An 18,941-nucleotide genomic window follows, 5' to 3' on the forward strand; every position below is an offset into this window, starting at 1 on the left:
CAAAAGGTCATGGGTTCGATTCCTGGACAGGGCACATGCCTAGGCCAGGACCCCCATAGGGGGACTGCAAGAGGCAACCACACATTGATATTTCTCTCCTTCTTCCTCCTCTCTCTAAAAATAAATAAAACCTTTAAAAAATTTTTCTTTTTAATTCTCACCTGTGGATATGTCTATTGACTTTAGAGAGAGAGAGAGGAAGGCAGGGAGACGGAGAGAAAGAGAAACATCTATTATTGTCTTCCATACGTGCCCCGACCAGGAATCAAACCCTTTTTGTGTACGGGAAGATGCTCCAACCAACTCAGCCACCTGGCCAGGGCTGGAGCCCTTCTCTGGGATTTGTTAAATTCCTTTATACATCAGCGATCTTAACCCAGACATGTAAACTGTGTACATTGCGCACCAGCCACTCTGAGAGATTCTTTCGCCTGCACCTTTGGTCCTTCAGACCCAAGTCATCCAGCACTTTTCTGTTTAGAGTTACCAGATACAAGTGTATCCCACACTAAGATCTCTTTCCTGATTTAAAAAACCCAAATCAACCCCCAAACTCCCCACGGCCTGCTCCTCCATGTTGTGAAGTGTTGTATATTGTAGGATTAATAACGGAAACAAGCCAGGTATTTGAGAAGGGAAATGTCGACCCTTTGTATTGTGCACATGTTTACAAAGGCACCTGGCTGTTTTAAAAGTGGGTGAAGAGTGTTTTACAAAGATGCGAAGGGTCTCGAGAAGGTGACGAGCTGACCTCCTCGGGTGTTGTGGAAGCACAGGAAGGCTGGAGCTCCGGCATCCCTCAGAGCTTCCATGCAGGCATTTCAGGCACACTTCACACATAGGCCTCCTGGCCCCAGGAACCAAGACCACAGGGCTGAAGTGTTTGCCACAAAACCCTTGCCAGTGACCTTCACTGTCATTAATGTCCCCATGTTATTAAACCCGTCTATGAGGGGCCCATGGTGAGAACTCAGCCTTCAGTGGTGTTCTGGTAACACATTGGGAGGTGCTTGCTTCTTGGCAGCCTCACCGCCCGCCTGCTCTGCTGGACCTCCTGGTCTTTCTGAGCTCAGCTTCTGCTTTTGCCTCCCCAGGAACCTGGTTTCTGACAAGCAGGACTCCCTGGCCCAGTGTGCGGACTTCAGGAGCAGCCTGCCTCCCCAGGACGCCATGCTGTGCTCGGGACCCTTAGCCATAGTCCAGGGCCGTGCCTCCACGTAGGTGACCTGAATGCTGGGAGAGGTGGCTGGGTCGTGCAAGTATAGTCCCACCCAGACCAGCTCTCTGATTGCTCTTCCCTATGCCCAGCTGCTGCCCAGCACAGGCAGGCCATAGGTGTCATGAGTTTGGGGCCCACATTTGATAATACCTCAGGGTGCTGGGATGCAAGCCCTATTACTTTGGGGCCCAGGTGGCAGTCTGAGGTTCTACGGATCATGAACACCCATGTATTTTGTCTGGGGGTCTGGGCCTCTGGCCTGTCACCTCAGAAGTCTAAATAGCAGGTGCAGAGTGGGGTACACCTGGGGTACCAGAGCATCCAGAGGGTCCACAGCTGGGACATAGGGATGGGTGGGCCAGTGCGGAGTGATATCTACACCCCTGCTGGCTTCTCGGGTTGCCCTGGGGTGCACAGTGACAGCCTCCTGCCCCACATAGTACCCACTGCCTCATGACATGTTTCCGCAGTTCAGGGAGGCAGGCAGCCCGGCTTTTCTCCGTGCCTCATGTGGTGCAGCAGGAGACTACCCTGGCCTACCTAGAGAACCAGGTCGCAGCGGCCCTCACCCTGCAGTCCAGTCACGAGTATCGCCATTGGCTCCTCCTCTACGCGCGGTACCTCGTGAATGAAGGTGAGGTTCCTGGTAGCCCCTCCATTCTCCTGGGCCCAGCTCACAATCCCTGTCCTAGTACAACCCTCCTCAAGCCTGTGAATTGGGACAGAGGTGCAGTGGCCTAGGGCTCCTTTTCCTCCTGGTCTGCCATGGCATCCCAGAGGCCCTTGCCTCCAGCTCTCCCATCAAAATGGTGGTCTCCCAACCTCCCTATCTCCTATCCTGAGTTGGGTCAGGGCAGCTCAGCAGGCATCCAGCCCCAATACCAGCAGCTCCCTGAGGGTCAGGAGGATCAACAGCAGGAAGGAGCAAGGGCAGAGGATATGTGAAAAGACATGCAAATGTGATGCTTAGACTTCTCACACCCTTGGAGCCTCAATGGTCAGTGAGCCGGTCACCCCAGAGAAGGGTGTCTTCTTGTAGCATCCAATGTGCTTGCATTCCTCTTCCTTTCCTGAGCTCCCTTGTGCCCTGGAAGGACTGTCCTGCTGTCCAGCACCTCCCATGTCCTTCTGGCCTACCTTTCCCTGTCAGGGCTCTCAGCGCCTGTGTCCCCTTCTCAGTATACCCTTACCCACACTGTCCCTGTTCAGCAAAAGTGAGGTGTGTTGCAGGAGGTGATTGTCCTCTTCTTATGGTGACCTCCAAAGCCTCTCAACTCTCTGGTAGGCAAGCATGGAGTCTGCCTTACCAGCCTTCCTTCCCTTTGAACTTGGCCTCCAGGGCTGCGACCTGGGGATTGTCCCTCTCAAAGTTCTGTCTGTGTCAACATGCAGGTTACCAAGCAGCCTCCCCCTCAGCCTTTTCTGGCCTTGCTTTGCTTTTGACAGCACCCTTTTCCTTTCCTTTATGATTTAGGGGACATGGGGAATGAAGTATAGAAAAGACAGGAAAAAACATGTCAAACCTCTACAAATGTCACTCTCAGAACTCACATGTTACATTGCCTCTGATGCAACTAGGTGTATATATACACCTTACAATATATAATATATATACATTCCTAATGACAACAAACATGGCTGACCAACTCCACGGCTGACCAAACATGGCTGACCAACCAGCCCCAAGCCCTTCCCCAGCAAACTCCAGTAACAAGTTCGACATGTATTCTTCCCACCCAATGTGTGGTCGCCCAGCACATTTGATCAGTGGCATTTCTAAACACCCAACCTTTCCAAGTCCTCACCTCTTTTCTAGGATGCTCCAGTAACTTCTGGGCTTCACACCCGACTCTGCTGGGGAAATCCTTCCTCCGGCTCCTGTCTGGTTTGCTTCATCCTAGGTGTTGGTCAGGACTCACCCTGCTGCCCTGCGTAAAGTCGCTGCCCCTCTGGGGCCTGCACCCCTTCCTGCGATCGCTTCTGCCGCTTGCTTCTCTTCCTCTCTCACGTGCCTGTTCCAGGGTCGGTACATAAGTCACCTCTCGCTATCCCTTGCTTCCTCACTGTAAAAGGGACACTTGAGTTTTAAAGGGAGATCCCACTCCTGAAATTCCTCAGATTCCAGCTTCATCCTCTTTATTCCCACCTTTATCTTTGGGTGATTTCATCCATTCCCTGTGGCCTCAGCTGCCCCCAGTGCCAACAGTCCCCATCTGCCCCCTCCCTGAGCTGCCTCTAGCATTTCTGGCATTCCACTTGGTTCTACCCATAACCCTTGAGTTGACGGGCCCTGCCTGTTTCTCCTGTCTCCTCTGCTCAGTCACCACCTCCTCAGTCTAAACTCATACCCTTACCATCTGTTACCACCTAGCCCTGCTGATCTCTCACCCTGGCTGCCAAGTTGTCTTCTCTCAAATGAATCTGACTAACCCTCTTCCCTCCTCCTACAACCTTCCACATTTTCCCATAACCTTGGGGAGTTCATCTTGGAGTTAGCCACATCTCATTTTTTTCTCATCGGCCCAGTGCTCAGAGGGGCCACCGCATGCCTTGTCAAGCAAGTAGGTGAGTAAGAACCTGTCATCATGAGTCTCGGTGCCCCAAACTGAGACATGCAAGAGGCATCTGCCCTTCATAGGCAACAAAATAAGCATTTGTTCATTCTGTTTTGATATACACAACATAGCATATTCTTGATTTTTTATTTCTTTTTGTAATGTGTTCCTATTTCTGTTTTGTTTTGTTTTGTTTTTGTTCTTTTGTTTTTTCTATAATTAGGGTTTGAATACCGACTCCGAGAAATATGCAAGGACTTACTGGGTCCGGTTCACTACTCCACTGGAAGCCAGTGGGAGTCAACGGTAGTGGTAGGTGCTTCTTTCATTCTTGCCACAAGAATTCTCTTGAAAAGTGAAGGTGGAGGTTTAAAAAGTAAGCCAACGTGCTTTGAAATTCTTCCTCATTCGATGTCTCCAGCATACTGCCTTGGGTTCCAGCGTCAGTGAGCAGGTGAGATGCCTGCACTGCACAGTCTAGCAGGAGCTGGGCCCTCCGCATCCGGCCTAGGGAGCACTCAGCCATGCAGCTCTCCTGAGGAAGGTTGCCTTCCCAGGGCTGTGGGCTTGTTCAGTAGTGAAGATGAAAGCTCCTTCCCTGTCCTCGTAGAGCTTATAGTCTGGTAGGAAGGCAGATGTAAGCAAGTGAGCGATTTAGTCAGAATAGGTTAGGCTGTGAATTATGCTAAGAAGGAAATAAGCAGGTCAGTGGGAAAAGCATGCCTGGGAAAGAGTGACCAGAGAAGAACTCAGAAGAGGACTCTGAGGATGAAACCTGAGAATAAAAATGAGCCAGCTCTGCAAAGCCCTGGGGAGAGTTTCCTGGTGGAGGTAGTAGAAGATGCGAAGAGGGCACATTAAAGCTACTGTGTATGGGATATAGGAGGCCAAAGAGAGGGTGGCGTGGGAAGAGGCAAAAGAGGTAAGCAGGAAGTGCAGCATGGAAGGCCTGTGAGAAGCGGACTTTTAGTCTAGGCAGTGAGAGCTACTGAAGGATTTTGCACAGATGTGATGTAAACTGATGTAGAAGACCTGTCAGCAGAGGTGACGTGGACTGACATAGAAAACTAATCAGGGTTGTTTTTTCAACAGTTCTGGCAATAGATGCAGGTGACTTGGATCAGTGTGATAGTTGCCAATAGGGGAAAGAAGACAAATTCTAAATGTATTTTGGAGGCAGAACAGAAAAGATTTGGTATATGGGAGGGTGGATGTGGAGTAGATGAGGGAAAGAGAATAATGAATGTATGGTCACCTCCAGGATCTTTTGGCTAGTGCATTGATTAACTTGGAAAAGGAGCGGCTTGGTGAGGGATTGGAGAAGGTGTGGGCCCAAGAAGTAGCTCCAGTGCTTCACTCAGTCACTGAGCAAGTACTGATGGAGCACCTTCTTTGGCCGGTCTAGTCCAGGCACAGGGCAGGCAGCTGTGACTAAGGCTGACGGGGCCCTGCCTTTATGGATCTTCGCTCTTGTGGAGGGTGACAGGTTCAAAACAAATGAACAAGTACATATAATGTGTTGGGTGGGGAGGATGCTGTGAAAAATAATAGAGGGCCGTGGGGGTAGGGAGTACTGGCAGGGTGCTATTTTATATTGGGTGATCAAGGAAGACCTAACTGAGCAAAGATCAGAAAAGGTGAGGGATGAAACCCCACATATATTTGGGGAAAGAACATCCAGGTAGAGGGAACAACAAGTACAAAGGCCCTGAGGTTGGGGGCGGAGGGGGTCCTTGCAGCATAAAAGGAACAGCTGAGAGTGGTGATATGAGGGTGAAAGACGGAAGGGTCCGCCTCACAAGGCTCTGACGGCTTCGGTGTGTACTTAGCCTCCTCTGTTCTTTATTACATTTTTATTTTGTTGCACTAGATCCTAATTTGATTGGCTAATAAAATCTTAGAGTCAAAATCAATTCCCCTGAGAGCTTTGAATGTATTGTACCAGAGACTTTTACATCCACTGTTGCTATTAAAAACTCTGCCCAAAATCTGACTTCCATTGCTTTGTAAGTTCTTTTGGGGTGCTCTCTTGGTGTGTGGAGTTCCACAAAGCTCTAAGCCTGTGTCTTTCATTCTGTGTATTTTCCTGGGTTCTCTTCGATTATATTTTCTTCCATTTTCTCCATCATAAGAGATACAATATCCTTTTTTTAGAGTGTGTTTTATTACCTTTATAGTTTCAGTTCTCCCCCAAACTTTTAATTTAGTGTTTTATTTGCTTGAACATAGTTCTAGTTTGAAGAGCCCTTGTGGATCTGTTTCTGTTTCCTGTAAATGTTTGCTAGCTCTCATTTATGTTGTCTTACCTCCTTATATTGTCCTACCTCCTGGTTAGTTTTGATTGTCTGCTAGACTTGATATTTGAAATTTTTTGGTAGAAATGATCTGAAGCTTCAGTGATGTTACCTTCCTCAATGGGGCACTTTTATTTGCTGCTACCAGCTTTTGGCCCCAGCCCTACAAGGCTCCTTCAACCCGGTTCAGGGATCGAGGTCTCTGGGCTGCTGGGGACTCAAAGCTGGATACTAATTGGTGGAGAGAGTAGTATACTACCAGTTTGTCCCTGTTCTAGAGCGCATTTCTTTGGGGTTCCAGCACAGAGGGGTGATTTACCACTGACCCTACTTTTCATGGTTCTTTGATCCCCCTAAGGCCCTCGAGTCTGGTAGAAGCTGTGCTTTTAGCCTCTTCAATAAATGTTCCCAAGGCAAAGGTGTCTTTCTGGATTTCCACCTGCTTCACCCCCAAGCTCAGTCCTTCATCACTAGCACATGAGCTCTGTGAGGTCTGTTTCTCTTTGACCAGCTTTGTTCCCTTTCTCAATGGGAAGGGTTTTTCTGAATTACCCACAAGAATAGAGCTATTTCCCCAGCACACCTTACCTTCAGGTGGCTTGATAATCTTAGGTGGGAGACCGGAACCAAGCCCTCCCATGGCCAAGTTGTAGGCTTCACTCCGTGACCCAGTTGCCACTCTGACAGCCTTAGCCCCAGACATCAGAGAGAGCTCTACCTAGCAGTTCTCTGTCTCAGCCCGCAGGTAAGCATTCTAGGCCAGTGTAGTGCACGTAAAAGAGGATACAGACAAACCACTAATTCATGGCTGTGCACTCTCCTTTCCCCCTACTTCCTGCTACTTGTTTTTGCTATCTCTAAGCAGGAAACCTCATTAGGGATTTGCCCAAGAAAGTCTGTGACCTCCTTTCCAGGCGACACTGTCAGTGTGGTCCCACCGGCTTTTCATCTTCTGTGAACCACTTAAAATAGCTGGTCTGCTCATGGTCCATGAGCAGATTCATGACAGAATTCCTCCAAATTGCTTTGTAGGCATTCTTCATATATTGGGGAAATAACTCTTTTGATATGAGCTGCCAGCACACCTCAAGGGACCCCAAAGATCCAGGCTTCTTTTCTTCCAGGATTACAGCCCAGTGTTCATGGGAGGAAAGTAGGAAGTAGAGGGTTACAGCACCAAGAAGCGACCCTTTGGGTGCCTGAGCTCTCTGCTCCCCACCATGTTTTCAGCCAGAGACTACTTTTGGAAGTCTCCCTCTGCCAAGGTCTTCACTGTAGGACTTGTGACATTGGTCAGAGAGAGGATGATGAGCTATGTCCCAGACTGCTGCCTGAAACAACGGGGAACATCATCTATTACTGAGAGCCCAGGGAAGGAGATGGTACTTTGTAGCTGTTGGTATTGAAATCAGCCTTCGGGCTAGAGGACAGATCCTCTTGTAGCTTACCCCTGGTGCCATAGGCAGACTACAATTTTTACTTTGTTAATAGCAGTTTACTTTGTACTCTTTCATTCTTTTTATTTAATTATTGTTCAAGCACAGTCTCTTTCATTTTTTCATGGTGTTTTTTAGTTTTTAATTTTAAATTTTATTTTGAATAGTAATATAGTCACATAGTTCAAAATTTTTAAACTACAGTATTTTTTAAAGATATTTATTTTTTTTAAAAGATTTTATTTATTTATTTACCTTTAGAGGGTAAGGGGAGAGGGAGAGAAACATCAATGTATGGTTGCCTTTTGTGCATCCCCTGCTGGGAGTTGGCCTGCAGGGAACTGGCCTGCAACCCAGGCATGTGCCCTGACTGGGAATGGAACCGCGATCCGCTGGTTCGCAGGCCTGTGCTCAATCCACTGAGCTACACCAGCCAGGGCAAAAGATATTTATTTTTAGATAGAGGAGAAGGGAGGGAGAAAGAGAGAGAGAAATATGTGGTTGCCTCTCACGCACCCGCTACTGGGGACCTGAACTGCAACCCAGGCATATGCCCTGATTGGGAATTGAACTGGCGACCCTTTGCTTCACAGTCTGGCACTCAATCCACTGAGCCACACCAGCCAGGGCAAAAGTACAGTAGTTTTGAAATATGTTTTAAAGTCAGGAAGTGTGAGACCACCACCTTTCATCTTTTTTTTTTTTGTAAGATTCTTACAGCTATTCAGATCCCTGAAGATTTCATTTCAAGTTTAACATGGATTTTTCTGTTTCTGTGAAAAATGCCATTAGGATCTTGACAAAGAATGCATGAAATCTACAGACCACTTTTGGTATTATTGACATCTTAATATTCAGTCTTCCAATCCATGAACATGGGATCTTTCCATTTATTTCTGTTTTCTTAATTTCTTTCAGCAATATTTTGTAGTTTTCCATTTACTAGTCTTTCACCTTGGTGAAGTTTATTTCTAAGTGTTTTGTTCTTTTGGAGGCTATTATAAATGGAATTGTTTTCTTAATTTACTTTTCATATTATTCACTGTTGATGTATACGAACCATTTTTTTTGTTGGCTTCATATTCTACAAATTGGCTGAATTTATTAATGCTTACAGTTGTTGTGTGTGTGTGTGTGTGTGTGTGTGTGGTATCTTTAGGGTATTCTACATATAAGATCATGTTGTCTGCAAAGAGAGATATGTTTACTTGTTCCTTTCCAATTTGGATGCGTTTTCTTTATTTTTCTTGCCTAATTGCTCCGGCTAGCATTTCCAGTACTATGTTAAACAAAAGTAGTGAAAGTAGTCATCCTTGCCTGGTTCCTGACCTTAGAGCAAAAGCTTCCATTTCAGTCTTTTAACACTGAATATATATGTTAGCTATGGGCTTTTTATAGATGGCTTTTATTATATTGAAATAGTTGCCTTACATTACTAGTTTGTTGGGTGTTCTTTATAATGAAAGTGTCAAAATTTGTCAAATGCTTTTCTGTATCAGTTAAGGTGGTCTTCTGGGATGGATTTTTTCCCTTCATTCTATTAATGTGGTATATATTACATTATTTGATTTTAGTTTATTGAACCATCATTACATTCAAGGAATAAGTCCCACTTGATCGTAACTTACACTGCTTTCAATTTGCTGTTCAATTCTGTTTGCTGATATTTGTTCAGGATTTTTGCATCTATGTTTACAAGCGATACTGGTCTGTATGTTTGTGTGTCTGTGTGTTTCTTGTAATGTCTATCTGGCTTTGATATCAGGGTAATACCGCCCTCAAAGAATAAATTTGAAAGTGTTTGCTCTTCAGTTTTTTGAAAGAGTATGTGGAGAATTGTTCACTCTTTTTTATGTTAATGTTTGATAAAATTCACCAGTGAAGCCATCTGATTAGTCCGTGGCTTTCCTTTGTTGAGAGGTTTTTTTGTTTTGTTTTGTTTTTATAATTTTATTTTTTAATTTTTATTTATTTATCTTTAGAAGGGAAGGGAAGAGAGAGAAATATCAATGTATGGTTGCTTCTCATGCATGCCCTGCTGGGAAGTGGCCCCTGCTGGGAACTGGCCTGCACCCCAGGCATGTGCCCTGACTGGGAATCGGACTGTGATCTTTTGGTTCATAGGCCTGTGCTCAATCCACTGAGCTACGCCAGCCAGGGCGCGAGAGGTTTTTAATTACTGATTCAATCTCTTTGCTAGCTACAGATTTGTTTGGACTTTCTGTTTCTTCATGATTCAGTCTTAGTAGGTTGTGTTTTTAGGATTTGTTCATTTTTGTCTATGTTACCCTATTTGTTGATAAATAGTTGTTCATAATATTCTCATTTGTAATTTGTTTTATTTTTGTGGGATCAGTTGTAATGCCCCTGTTTAGTTTCTGATTGTCATTTAGTCTTCTCTCTTTTTTTCTTAGTCTTTCTAGCTAAAAGTTTGTCAACTTTGATGACCTTTTGAAAAGAATTCATTTTGGTTTTATTTTCTCTTTTTTCCTATTCTCCATTTATTTATTTTTGCTCTAATATGTATGGCTTTCTTGTTTCTGCTTGCTTTGGATTTAACTTGCTTTTATTTTCTAGTTTAAGATGGAAAGTTGTGTTAAATGATTTGAGATCTACTGGGTAGATCCTTATGGCTATAATTTTCTCTTTAACCAATACTTTTTCTGCATCCCATAATTTTTGGTACGTTATATTTTCATTTTCATTTTTCTCAGGATATCCCCTAATTCCCCTTGTGATTTCTTCTTTCAGTCTCTAGTGGCTTGACATTGTGTTGTCTAATTTCCACACAATTGTGAATTTTTCTATTTTTTTTCTGCTACTGATTTCTGGTTTCATTCTACTATTATTCGAAAAGATACTTTTTATGCTTTCAGTGTTTTAAAACTTATTGACACTTGTTTTTTTAATATTTATTTTTAGAGAGAGGGAAGGGAGGGAGAAAGAGAAGGAGAGAAGCATCACTGTGTAGTTGCCTCTCACATGGCCCCCACTGGGGACCTGGCCTGCAACCCAGGCATATGCCCTGACTGGGAGTTGAACCGGCAACCCTTTGGTTCGCAGCCCACACTCAATCCACTGAGCTACACTAGCCAAGGTGACGCTTGTTTTTTGGCCCAACATATGATCTGTCTTGGAGAATGCTCCATGTGCACTTGAGAAAAATGTGTATTTTGCTGTTGGGCAGAGTGCTCTGTATGTTCATCAGGTTCAACTGGTCTATACTGTTTTTCAGGTCCTCTGTTTCCGTATTGATCTTTTGTCTGATGGTTCTATCCATTATGGGAAAGGGGTTATTGAAGTCTCTAACTATTATAGAGCTGACCAGTAAATCCTTTCAATTAGACACTGTTTGCTTCATATACTTAGGAGCTCTGCTTCATATACTTAGGAGCTCTGATATTTGGTGCATGTTTGTTTATAATTTTTACATCTTCTTGATGAATTGACACTTTTATTATTATATAGTGATCTTCTTGGTCTCTTATAATAGTTTTTGACATAAAACCTATTTTATCTGTTATTAGTATAGCCATCCCTTCTCTAGTTTGGTTACTGTTTACATGGGCTATTGTTTTCTATCCTTTTACTTTCAACCTATTTGTGTTCTTACTTCTAAATTGAGTTCCTTGTATGCAACGTATAGTTGGATTCTGTTTTGTTAAAATCCATTTTTTGATTAGGGAGTTTAATCCATTTACACTTAATATTGCCATTTTGTTATTTGTTCCCTGTATGCTTTATAGCTTTTTGTCCCTCATTTCCTCTCACTAGCTTTATGTGCACTTGATTTTTTAGTGATATGTTTTGATTCCCTTCTCATTTCCTTTGTGCATATTCTATAGGTATTTTCTTTTTGGTAGTCATGGGGAATAATAAAAACATTCTAAAATTATAACAATTTATTTTCAACTAATAATTTAATTTCAGTTGCCTACAAAACAGTGCATATTCTTTACAGGTGCACTCCACACATTTTGGTTTTTTTTAAATATTTTATTTATTTATTTTTAGACAGAGGGGAAGGGAGAGAGAAAGAGAAAGAAAGGGAGAGAAACATTAATACGTGGTTGCCTCTCACGCACCCTCCACTGGGAACCTGGCCCACAACCCAGACATGTGCCCCGACTGGGAATTGAACTGGCGACCCTTGGTTCACAGGCCAGCACTCAGTCCACTGACCCATACCAGCCAGGCTACATTTTATGTTTTTGAAGTCTATACACTATATAGTTTATCTGAAGATATAAAACTAAACTAAAGATACAGTTTTTGAAAATTCTATCCTTATATATTGTGTAGCCATTAACATAGATTTCTAATTTCTTACGCTTTTGTTTTTAAATCCTATAAATGAATTTAAAATGGAGTTATTATCCTGGCTGGTGTGGCTTAATGGATTGAGCGCTGGCCTACAAACCAAAGGATTGCTGGTTCGATTCCTGATCAGAGCACATGCCTGGGTTGTGGGCTAGGTCACCGGTTGGGGATGTGTGAGAGGCAACCACACATTGATGTTTCTTTCCCTCTCTTTCTCCCTCCCTTGCCCTCTCTCTAAAAAAACAAATAAAATCTTTTTTAATGGCATTATCAAACAAAATTGCATAATATGGGTTTGTGTTTGTCTATATATTTACTTGTACCAGAAAACTTTGTATTGTATTGTCTAGTGTTCTTTCACTTCAACTTGAAGGACTCCCTTTAGCATTTCTTGTAGGGCAGGTCCAATGGTAATAAACTCTGACAGTTTTTATTTATCTGAAAATGTCTTAATTTCTCCCTCTTTTTTGAAGTACATTTTTATATGGTATTCCAGATGTCAGCTTTTTTTTTCAGCACTTTAAATATGTTATCCCACTGCCTTCTGGCCTTCCGTGTTTCTGCTGAGAAATACGCTGATTATCTGATTGAGGATCCCATTTATGTGCACAACTGTCATTTGTCTGCTTCCAAGATTCTCTCTTTGGCATTGACTTTCCACAGTTTGACTTCCTCATGTGTCACCAGATGGCTTCCTTTGGGCTTTTCCTACATGGAGTGTTTGTTGAACATATTGGATTTGTAGGTCCATGTCTTTCCTCAAACATGAGAGATTTTTAGTCATTATTTCTCCAAATAACTCTCTTCCCCTTTATCTCTCCCTCTCATTCTTTTTGGACTTCCATAATGAATATATATTGGTCAACTATAGTGTCCTGTAAGTAAGACTCTTAGGCCATTTTCACTTTTCCGTTCCATTTTCACTTTTCCGTTCCGTTTTCAGTTTGTTTTTCAGACTCAGTGATTTCAAATAACCTGATTTCATTCACTGATTCTTGCTTTTGTCTGTATGTTGAACCTGTCTGGTGAGGCTTTCTGTTTTTAAGCTCCAGAATTTGTTTGATTCTTTTTTTATAATTTCTATATTTTTGTTGATAATGTCCCTTTGTTTACATATTGTTTTAATGATTCCATATATGTGTCTTATTCATGTTCTCTTTTAGCATATTTAAGACAGTTGTTTTAAATTCTTTGTCATGTAACTTCCAGGCCTGTGTTTCTTTTTTTTTTTTTAGATTTTATTTATTTATTTATCTTTAGAGGGGAAGGGAAGGAGAGAAAGAGAAATATCAATGTATCGTTGCCTCTCATGTGTCCCCTGCTGGGAACTGGCCTGCAACCCAGGCACGTGCCCTGACTGGGAATCGAACCACGATCATGTGGTTCGCAGGCCCGCGCTCAGTCCACTGAGCTACACCAGCCAGGGCCAGGCCTGTGTTCTTTAGGGTGAGTTTCTGGAGATTTATTTTGTTCTGTCAAATGGGCCTGGTTTCCCTGTTTCTTTGTACGCCTTATGACCTTTATTGAATATTGGGCATTTGAATAAAATAGCCCTCTTTCCAGACTGGCTTCACTACTCAGCCCAGAGGAAAGCTCATCGTCCTCTCAAGCCTTTTGTGGGGGCGGGGGAGGGGGTCTTTTCTAGGCCTTTGTGTGTGTGTTTTCCCCCATTTCTCCATATATGCAGCTGTTTTCAATATTTTTATTTTCTTAAAAGTCTCATTCTTGCTCCTCTCTACAACCTTAGATGTTCTTATTTTCTACACACAACCTCCTGCTCCCAGGTGCCCATGGGCCTGCAGTCCCCACGCAACTCTTACGTGCCATAGTGACCCCCACTGCCTCTTGCAGCCTCTACCCTACAAATTAGTCTATTTTCCCTTCTTGCCACACTTCCCATCAGCACTCTTCATTCATTTAGGTTTTCCTTCATTCCTTCAGTAAAGTTTTGTAATGTTCAGTACATAGGCCATGAACATCTTTTGTTAGATTTACTCTTAGGTATTTTATAATTGTGGTCATTATGATAGGATAAATTGTTTTATGTTTTCTGATTATTCATAGCTGCTGCATATAAGTGCATTTGACTTTGATTTTTTTTTTAAGATTTTTATTTATTTATTTCTAGACAGAGGGGAAGGGAGGGAGAAAGAGAGGGAGAGAAACATCAATGTGTGGTTGCCTCTCACACACCACCTCTGGGGACCTGGCTCACAACCCAGGCACGTGCCCTGACCAGGAATTGAACTGGCAACCTTTGATTCACAGGCCAGCACTCAACTCCTGAGCCACACCAGCCAGGGTTTGACTTTGATTTTTTTTTTTTTTAGATTTTTTTTATCTATTTATCTTTAGAGAGGAAGGAAAGAAGAGAAGGAGAGAAACATCAATGCATGGTTGCCTCTCATGAGTCCCCTGCTGGGAACTGGCCTGCAACCCAGGCATGTGCCCTGACTGGGAATCAAACCGTGATCATCTGGTTCGCAGGCCCGCGCTCAATCCACTGAGCTACACCAGCCAGGGCTGACTTTGATTTTTTAATTAATTTGTCAATAGTTCTGTTTTCTATGTGGAATAAGCAGTGAAATCATCTCAAATAATCACTAAGTCGTGAGCCATCTTTATACATACTGCTGTTATTTTTATTAATTTGTCACTGGTTCATTGTTTTCTATGTGGAGTAAGCACTCAAGTCATCTCAGATAATGATTTCATTTCTTATTTTCCAAGCCTCATGCCTTGTTGTTCATAATATTAAGATCTGTTAATATAGTAAATTATAAGTTTTCTAACATTAAATTTTCCTTGTTTCCCTGGATAAACTCAACTTGGTCAAAGTTATTTTTTTTTATTCACTGTTAGAATTAATTGCTAATTTAGAGAGGATTTGTATATCTGATTTCATGGGTCACATTGGCCTGGGATCTTCTATTCTCATTCTGTCCTTTTTTTGGGGGGGGCGGTTAGAATCAAGGTTATTTGCCTCTTAGAATGTATTAGGGATAGTTCCTCTTATTTTATTCTCTGGGTTTGTGTAAGATTGGAAAAAATCTGTTCCTCAGAAGTTTCTTAGACATCAATTTAAAAATCTACTATACGCCCTGGCTGGTGTAGCTCAGTGGATTGAGGGTGGGCTGCGAACCATTGGGTCACCAGTTCGATTCCCAGTCAGGGCACATGCCTGGGCTGTGGGCCAGGTCCCCATTAGGGGCCACATGAGAGCAACCGCACACTGATGTTTCTCTCTCTTTCTCCCTCCCTTCCCCTCTCTCTAAAAATAAATAAATAAAATAATTAATTAATTAAATAATTAATGAAAATCTAGTATACCCGATGCTTTCTTCACGGTAAGAATGAAATCCTATTTCCCATTTCTTTTTGTGGCAGTTTAAATAAATTATATTTGTCTAGGAATTAGTCCGTTTTCTCTAATGTCCAGCTTTGTTGGCATAAAGTTGTTGTTAGTGCCGTTTTTCTTTGCTATGTCTGCAGTGTATCCCTTTTTAATTCCTAGTATTCTTGGAGCTTTCTTTCTGTTTCTTGATGAATTTTTTCATTCATCATCTTCCATCTGCTTTATAAACATGTTTTCTGGTGTCTTTTCTTCTTTTTCCTCCCCTTTGTATCTAAGTTCGGACATTTAATCGTCGTTTTTTCATGTTCTGTAATATAATCTGTTTTTATATTTGTAAGTGTCCCTACATAAGCCCCACTTTTGCTGCATTCCACCAGTGTTACAGTGCTTAACGTTTCATTTCCATTCACTTGTGAGTCATTTTTAATTTCAGTTATCTAATGTTAATTAATAGTCTGATCCATGAGTTTTACTCAGTTGTGTTTTAGACAGAGAATATACTCTATATCAGGCTTGGGCTTTGTACCACCTCAGGGGTCAGCAAACTTTTCATATAAGAGACCAGAAAATAAATATTTCCAACTTTGAAAATCTACACGTTCTCTTGCAACTACTTAGGCCTGCAGTTGTAACCTAATATGTAAACAAATAGGGAGGTATGACTGCATTTTGATTAAATTATTTACAAAAGAGATGGTAAGATGAATTTGGCCCAGGGCAACCCACAATCAGTGTAAGACCTGTTGTTTTGTCGAGTTGTGCTTTTAGAGCAATTCTTCACATTTCCATGTGTGCCAAAGAAAAATTTGTGTTTCCTAATTTTGTGGGTGCCTCGTTCTGTGTATGTCCTAATGGTCGTGTTTACTGCATGTTCAGTGTGAATTACCTGAACCTGCAGGTGTTGCCTTTCTGGACCCTCATTAATGGAATGTGCAGTGAAAGCTCCCCGTGAGGGTGGCTGCGTCCCTCTCTCTTGACTTTCTCTTTCTCCAGTGATGGTTTTGTTTAAAGTCTACTTCGTCTGATAATTATAAAACACGAGCTCTCTTTTACTTATTTACTTACATATCTTTCTCCATCTTTAACGTTTTAACATTTCTCTACTCATGTTTGCATGGTTCTGGCCAGCATCACATGGCTGTCTTCTGTTTGGTCTAATCAGACAAGTGACCAGCTGTTTTTCTATCACAAGTTGAAACCACTTACATTTTTTGTTTACATTTTTAAAGACCAGCATAAACTTTAGCCAAGAGAGTTGATCACATTGCTTTTCATACCTCTTTTAGTATTATCTCTGTTTATTTTTTCTTACTTTGAGCATTTACTCCAGGACATTTTCAGGATGGATCGTTCTGTGGGAAACTTCCTGAGGTCTTACAAGCCTAAGAATATTTTTTTACACCCTCTTATCTGAATAACTGTTCAGCTGGATAAAAAAGTAGATTGTGAGATTTTGTTCCAATATATATAATTTTTTAACTTTATTTATTTTTAGAGAGGGGAATGGAGAAAGATAGAGAGCAAGAAAAACATTGATGTGTGAGAAAAATATGGATTAGTTGCCTCTCATGTGCTCCAACTAGGTACCTGGACCACGACCCAGGCATGTGCCCTGACCAGAAATTGAACCAGCTGCCTTTCAGTTCACAGGCCAACTTTCAATTCACTGAGCCACACCAGGGCTCCAGTATATGTAAAATACTCCCTAAGTTCTGCCAGCGTGGCTCAGTGGGTGAACATCATGCAGCAGAGCAAACGGTCACCAGTTCCATTCCTGGCAGGACAAACGCCTAGGTTGCCAGCCAGGTCTCTGGTTGGGGGGTGGGGGGTGAGAGGCACATGAGCAATGTTTCTTTCCCTTTCTTTCTCCCTCCCTCCCCCTCTCTCTAAATTTTATAATTTTTTAAATAAAATAAAAGAACACTGTATCGTGAATCTTGGTATCTCTTCCTTTGTAGGTGATGTGCTCTTGTTTTTTAGAAATTTTCAAAAATGTTTTGTGTTCAATATCCACAGATTCTCCTGTATTTCATTTTAATAATGTGTCTAAATACCAGTTTTTCATATCTTCATCAGTACTCAATGGAGCCTTTCAACCTAAGGCAATTCATTTGCCTTTAATTAGGTGAAATCTGTTCATATGATTTCTTCAGATATTTCCTTCTTCCTCTGTGTCTCCCTCACGTGGGCCTCATGTCGATGTTGGGCCCATTGCTCTACGCCACTTGCCTTGACTTTATCCATACAGTCTCTCCTCCTGCAGTTTCCCCTCTGTGTGCCTTCCTGCCCAGGCAGCGGCTGCTCCTTCGTCTGATCCCACGTGACTTGGTCCTCAGCAGTGTCCAGCCTCCTGCTAATCCCCTCTCCTTCAACCACTATGTTGCTCAAACTTAATATCTACACTTTTTTCTTTTTTGTAATTCCTTGTCTTGTTACCACGTCAGTTTTAACACCTTAGGCCTTCTCTTCTGGGGGTCAGTGTTGTTGGTAGGTGGTTTTCCCTTTGCAGCAACTGTGCTTCTCAGGGTTCTGTGCAGTGGAGACCCTGTCTGGCGGTGCATGTTGCCAGAGTGCCCAGGCAGACCTTGGTGCCAGTGCACCTAGGCATGGAGGGAGCGTGGGCAAGAGCCAAGGGCAGACACCCCCGGACTGTAAAACCAAAGCCAGTCATTGCCCCCCAGGATCCTCCTTACCCCTAGGCCTGACCTCAGGCCCCTGGAATGCATTTGCAGGAGGGAGCAGCCCCTCCCAGGTGGCCGTCTGCCCATCCCTCTACTCATCCTGCTCTGGAAGACCAGGCTACTGTGGCCACTGAACAGTAGTCAAAGGCTAGTGGTGACTGTGCCAATAGACTTAGGGGACATGGAGAAGCAGAAGCTTCTCTGGTTTTCTCTGCAGTATCCTTGCACTGTGTCCCTCCCCTGCACCCTGCCACTCTACCCCACATGCCCCAGGTCAGCCTTTCAGTTCTCTCAGGGCTTCCTAACATGCAGAGAAATTTTTCTCATCCACCTCTGGTTTCTCCAAGGGGTACCTGGGAGTCAGATGGGCAGACACAAGGGTCTCTATTAGGTCAGGAAAGCCCCCCACAGTGTAGGTCTTCTCACTGACACACAATGAGTTGTCACTCCTATGTCCACAGGGTCTGCGGAAGAGGGAGCTACTGAAGGAGCTGCTGCCAGTCATCGGGCAGAACCTCCGCTTCCAGCGCCTCTTCACCGAGTGTCAGGAACAGCTCGACATCCTGAGGGACAAATAGCTTGCCCACACCCGCCACAGCAAGGGGAAGGCCGCACTCTTGCCACTGATGATGAGCAGGGCCACCTCTCACCTTGTCGGGCTACAGTAGGTCAAGGAGACACGGGCAGGAGGTGGGCTGTCCTGCAGCAGCACCGGCCCAGCAAACTGGGTAGACCTCCCCTGTGCTCTGGGCCTGATGCTGCTCCCGTGGAAGGGGTCAGTTCTGCCCGCTACTCGTCCCTCCCTCCAGGACCCCCATGCGGAGCAGGGGCTGGGGCCCTGCCCTGCTGCCCTGGAGTCAAAGAGGCACTCCCAGACCTACCGTCTTCAGCACGGTCCAGAGGTGGACACTAGCCCCTGCCACTGCACGTGCCGTGCTGCTTCCGCTATGACTAATGAGCCATTTGTGAAAGAGAGAACCCTGAAATGTTAGTGTATTATGCAGTCAGTAGACTGATGCAAGACCTATGTAAAAGGAAAGGGTATTCCAACACACAGACTATTTTTGTACTAGAATTTGCT

General features: G+C 43.6%; 1 protein-coding gene across 1 annotated transcript in view; it reads left to right on the plus strand.

Annotated features, from left to right (window-relative positions):
* The window catches only part of HIRA (histone cell cycle regulator), a 75,260-nt gene extending 56,725 nt beyond the window's left edge, over window positions 1-18,535 (plus strand). Inside the window, exons 22-25 of the mRNA XM_037067346.1 lie at window positions 1,095-1,217; window positions 1,690-1,853; window positions 3,998-4,086; window positions 18,322-18,535. Of these exons, the coding sequence (XP_036923241.1) occupies window positions 1,095-1,217; window positions 1,690-1,853; window positions 3,998-4,086; window positions 18,322-18,438 (493 nt within the window). The 3' untranslated portion in view covers window positions 18,439-18,535. The remainder of the gene's footprint in view (window positions 1-1,094; window positions 1,218-1,689; window positions 1,854-3,997; window positions 4,087-18,321) is intronic.
* Window positions 18,536-18,941: the final 406 nt, after the last annotated feature.

The sequence above is a fragment of the Sturnira hondurensis genome, unplaced genomic scaffold, assembly GCF_014824575.4.
Source record: "Sturnira hondurensis isolate 20B ecotype Veracruz unplaced genomic scaffold, ASM1482457v3 Scaffold0017254, whole genome shotgun sequence".
Lineage (NCBI taxonomy): Eukaryota > Metazoa > Chordata > Mammalia > Chiroptera > Phyllostomidae > Sturnira > Sturnira hondurensis.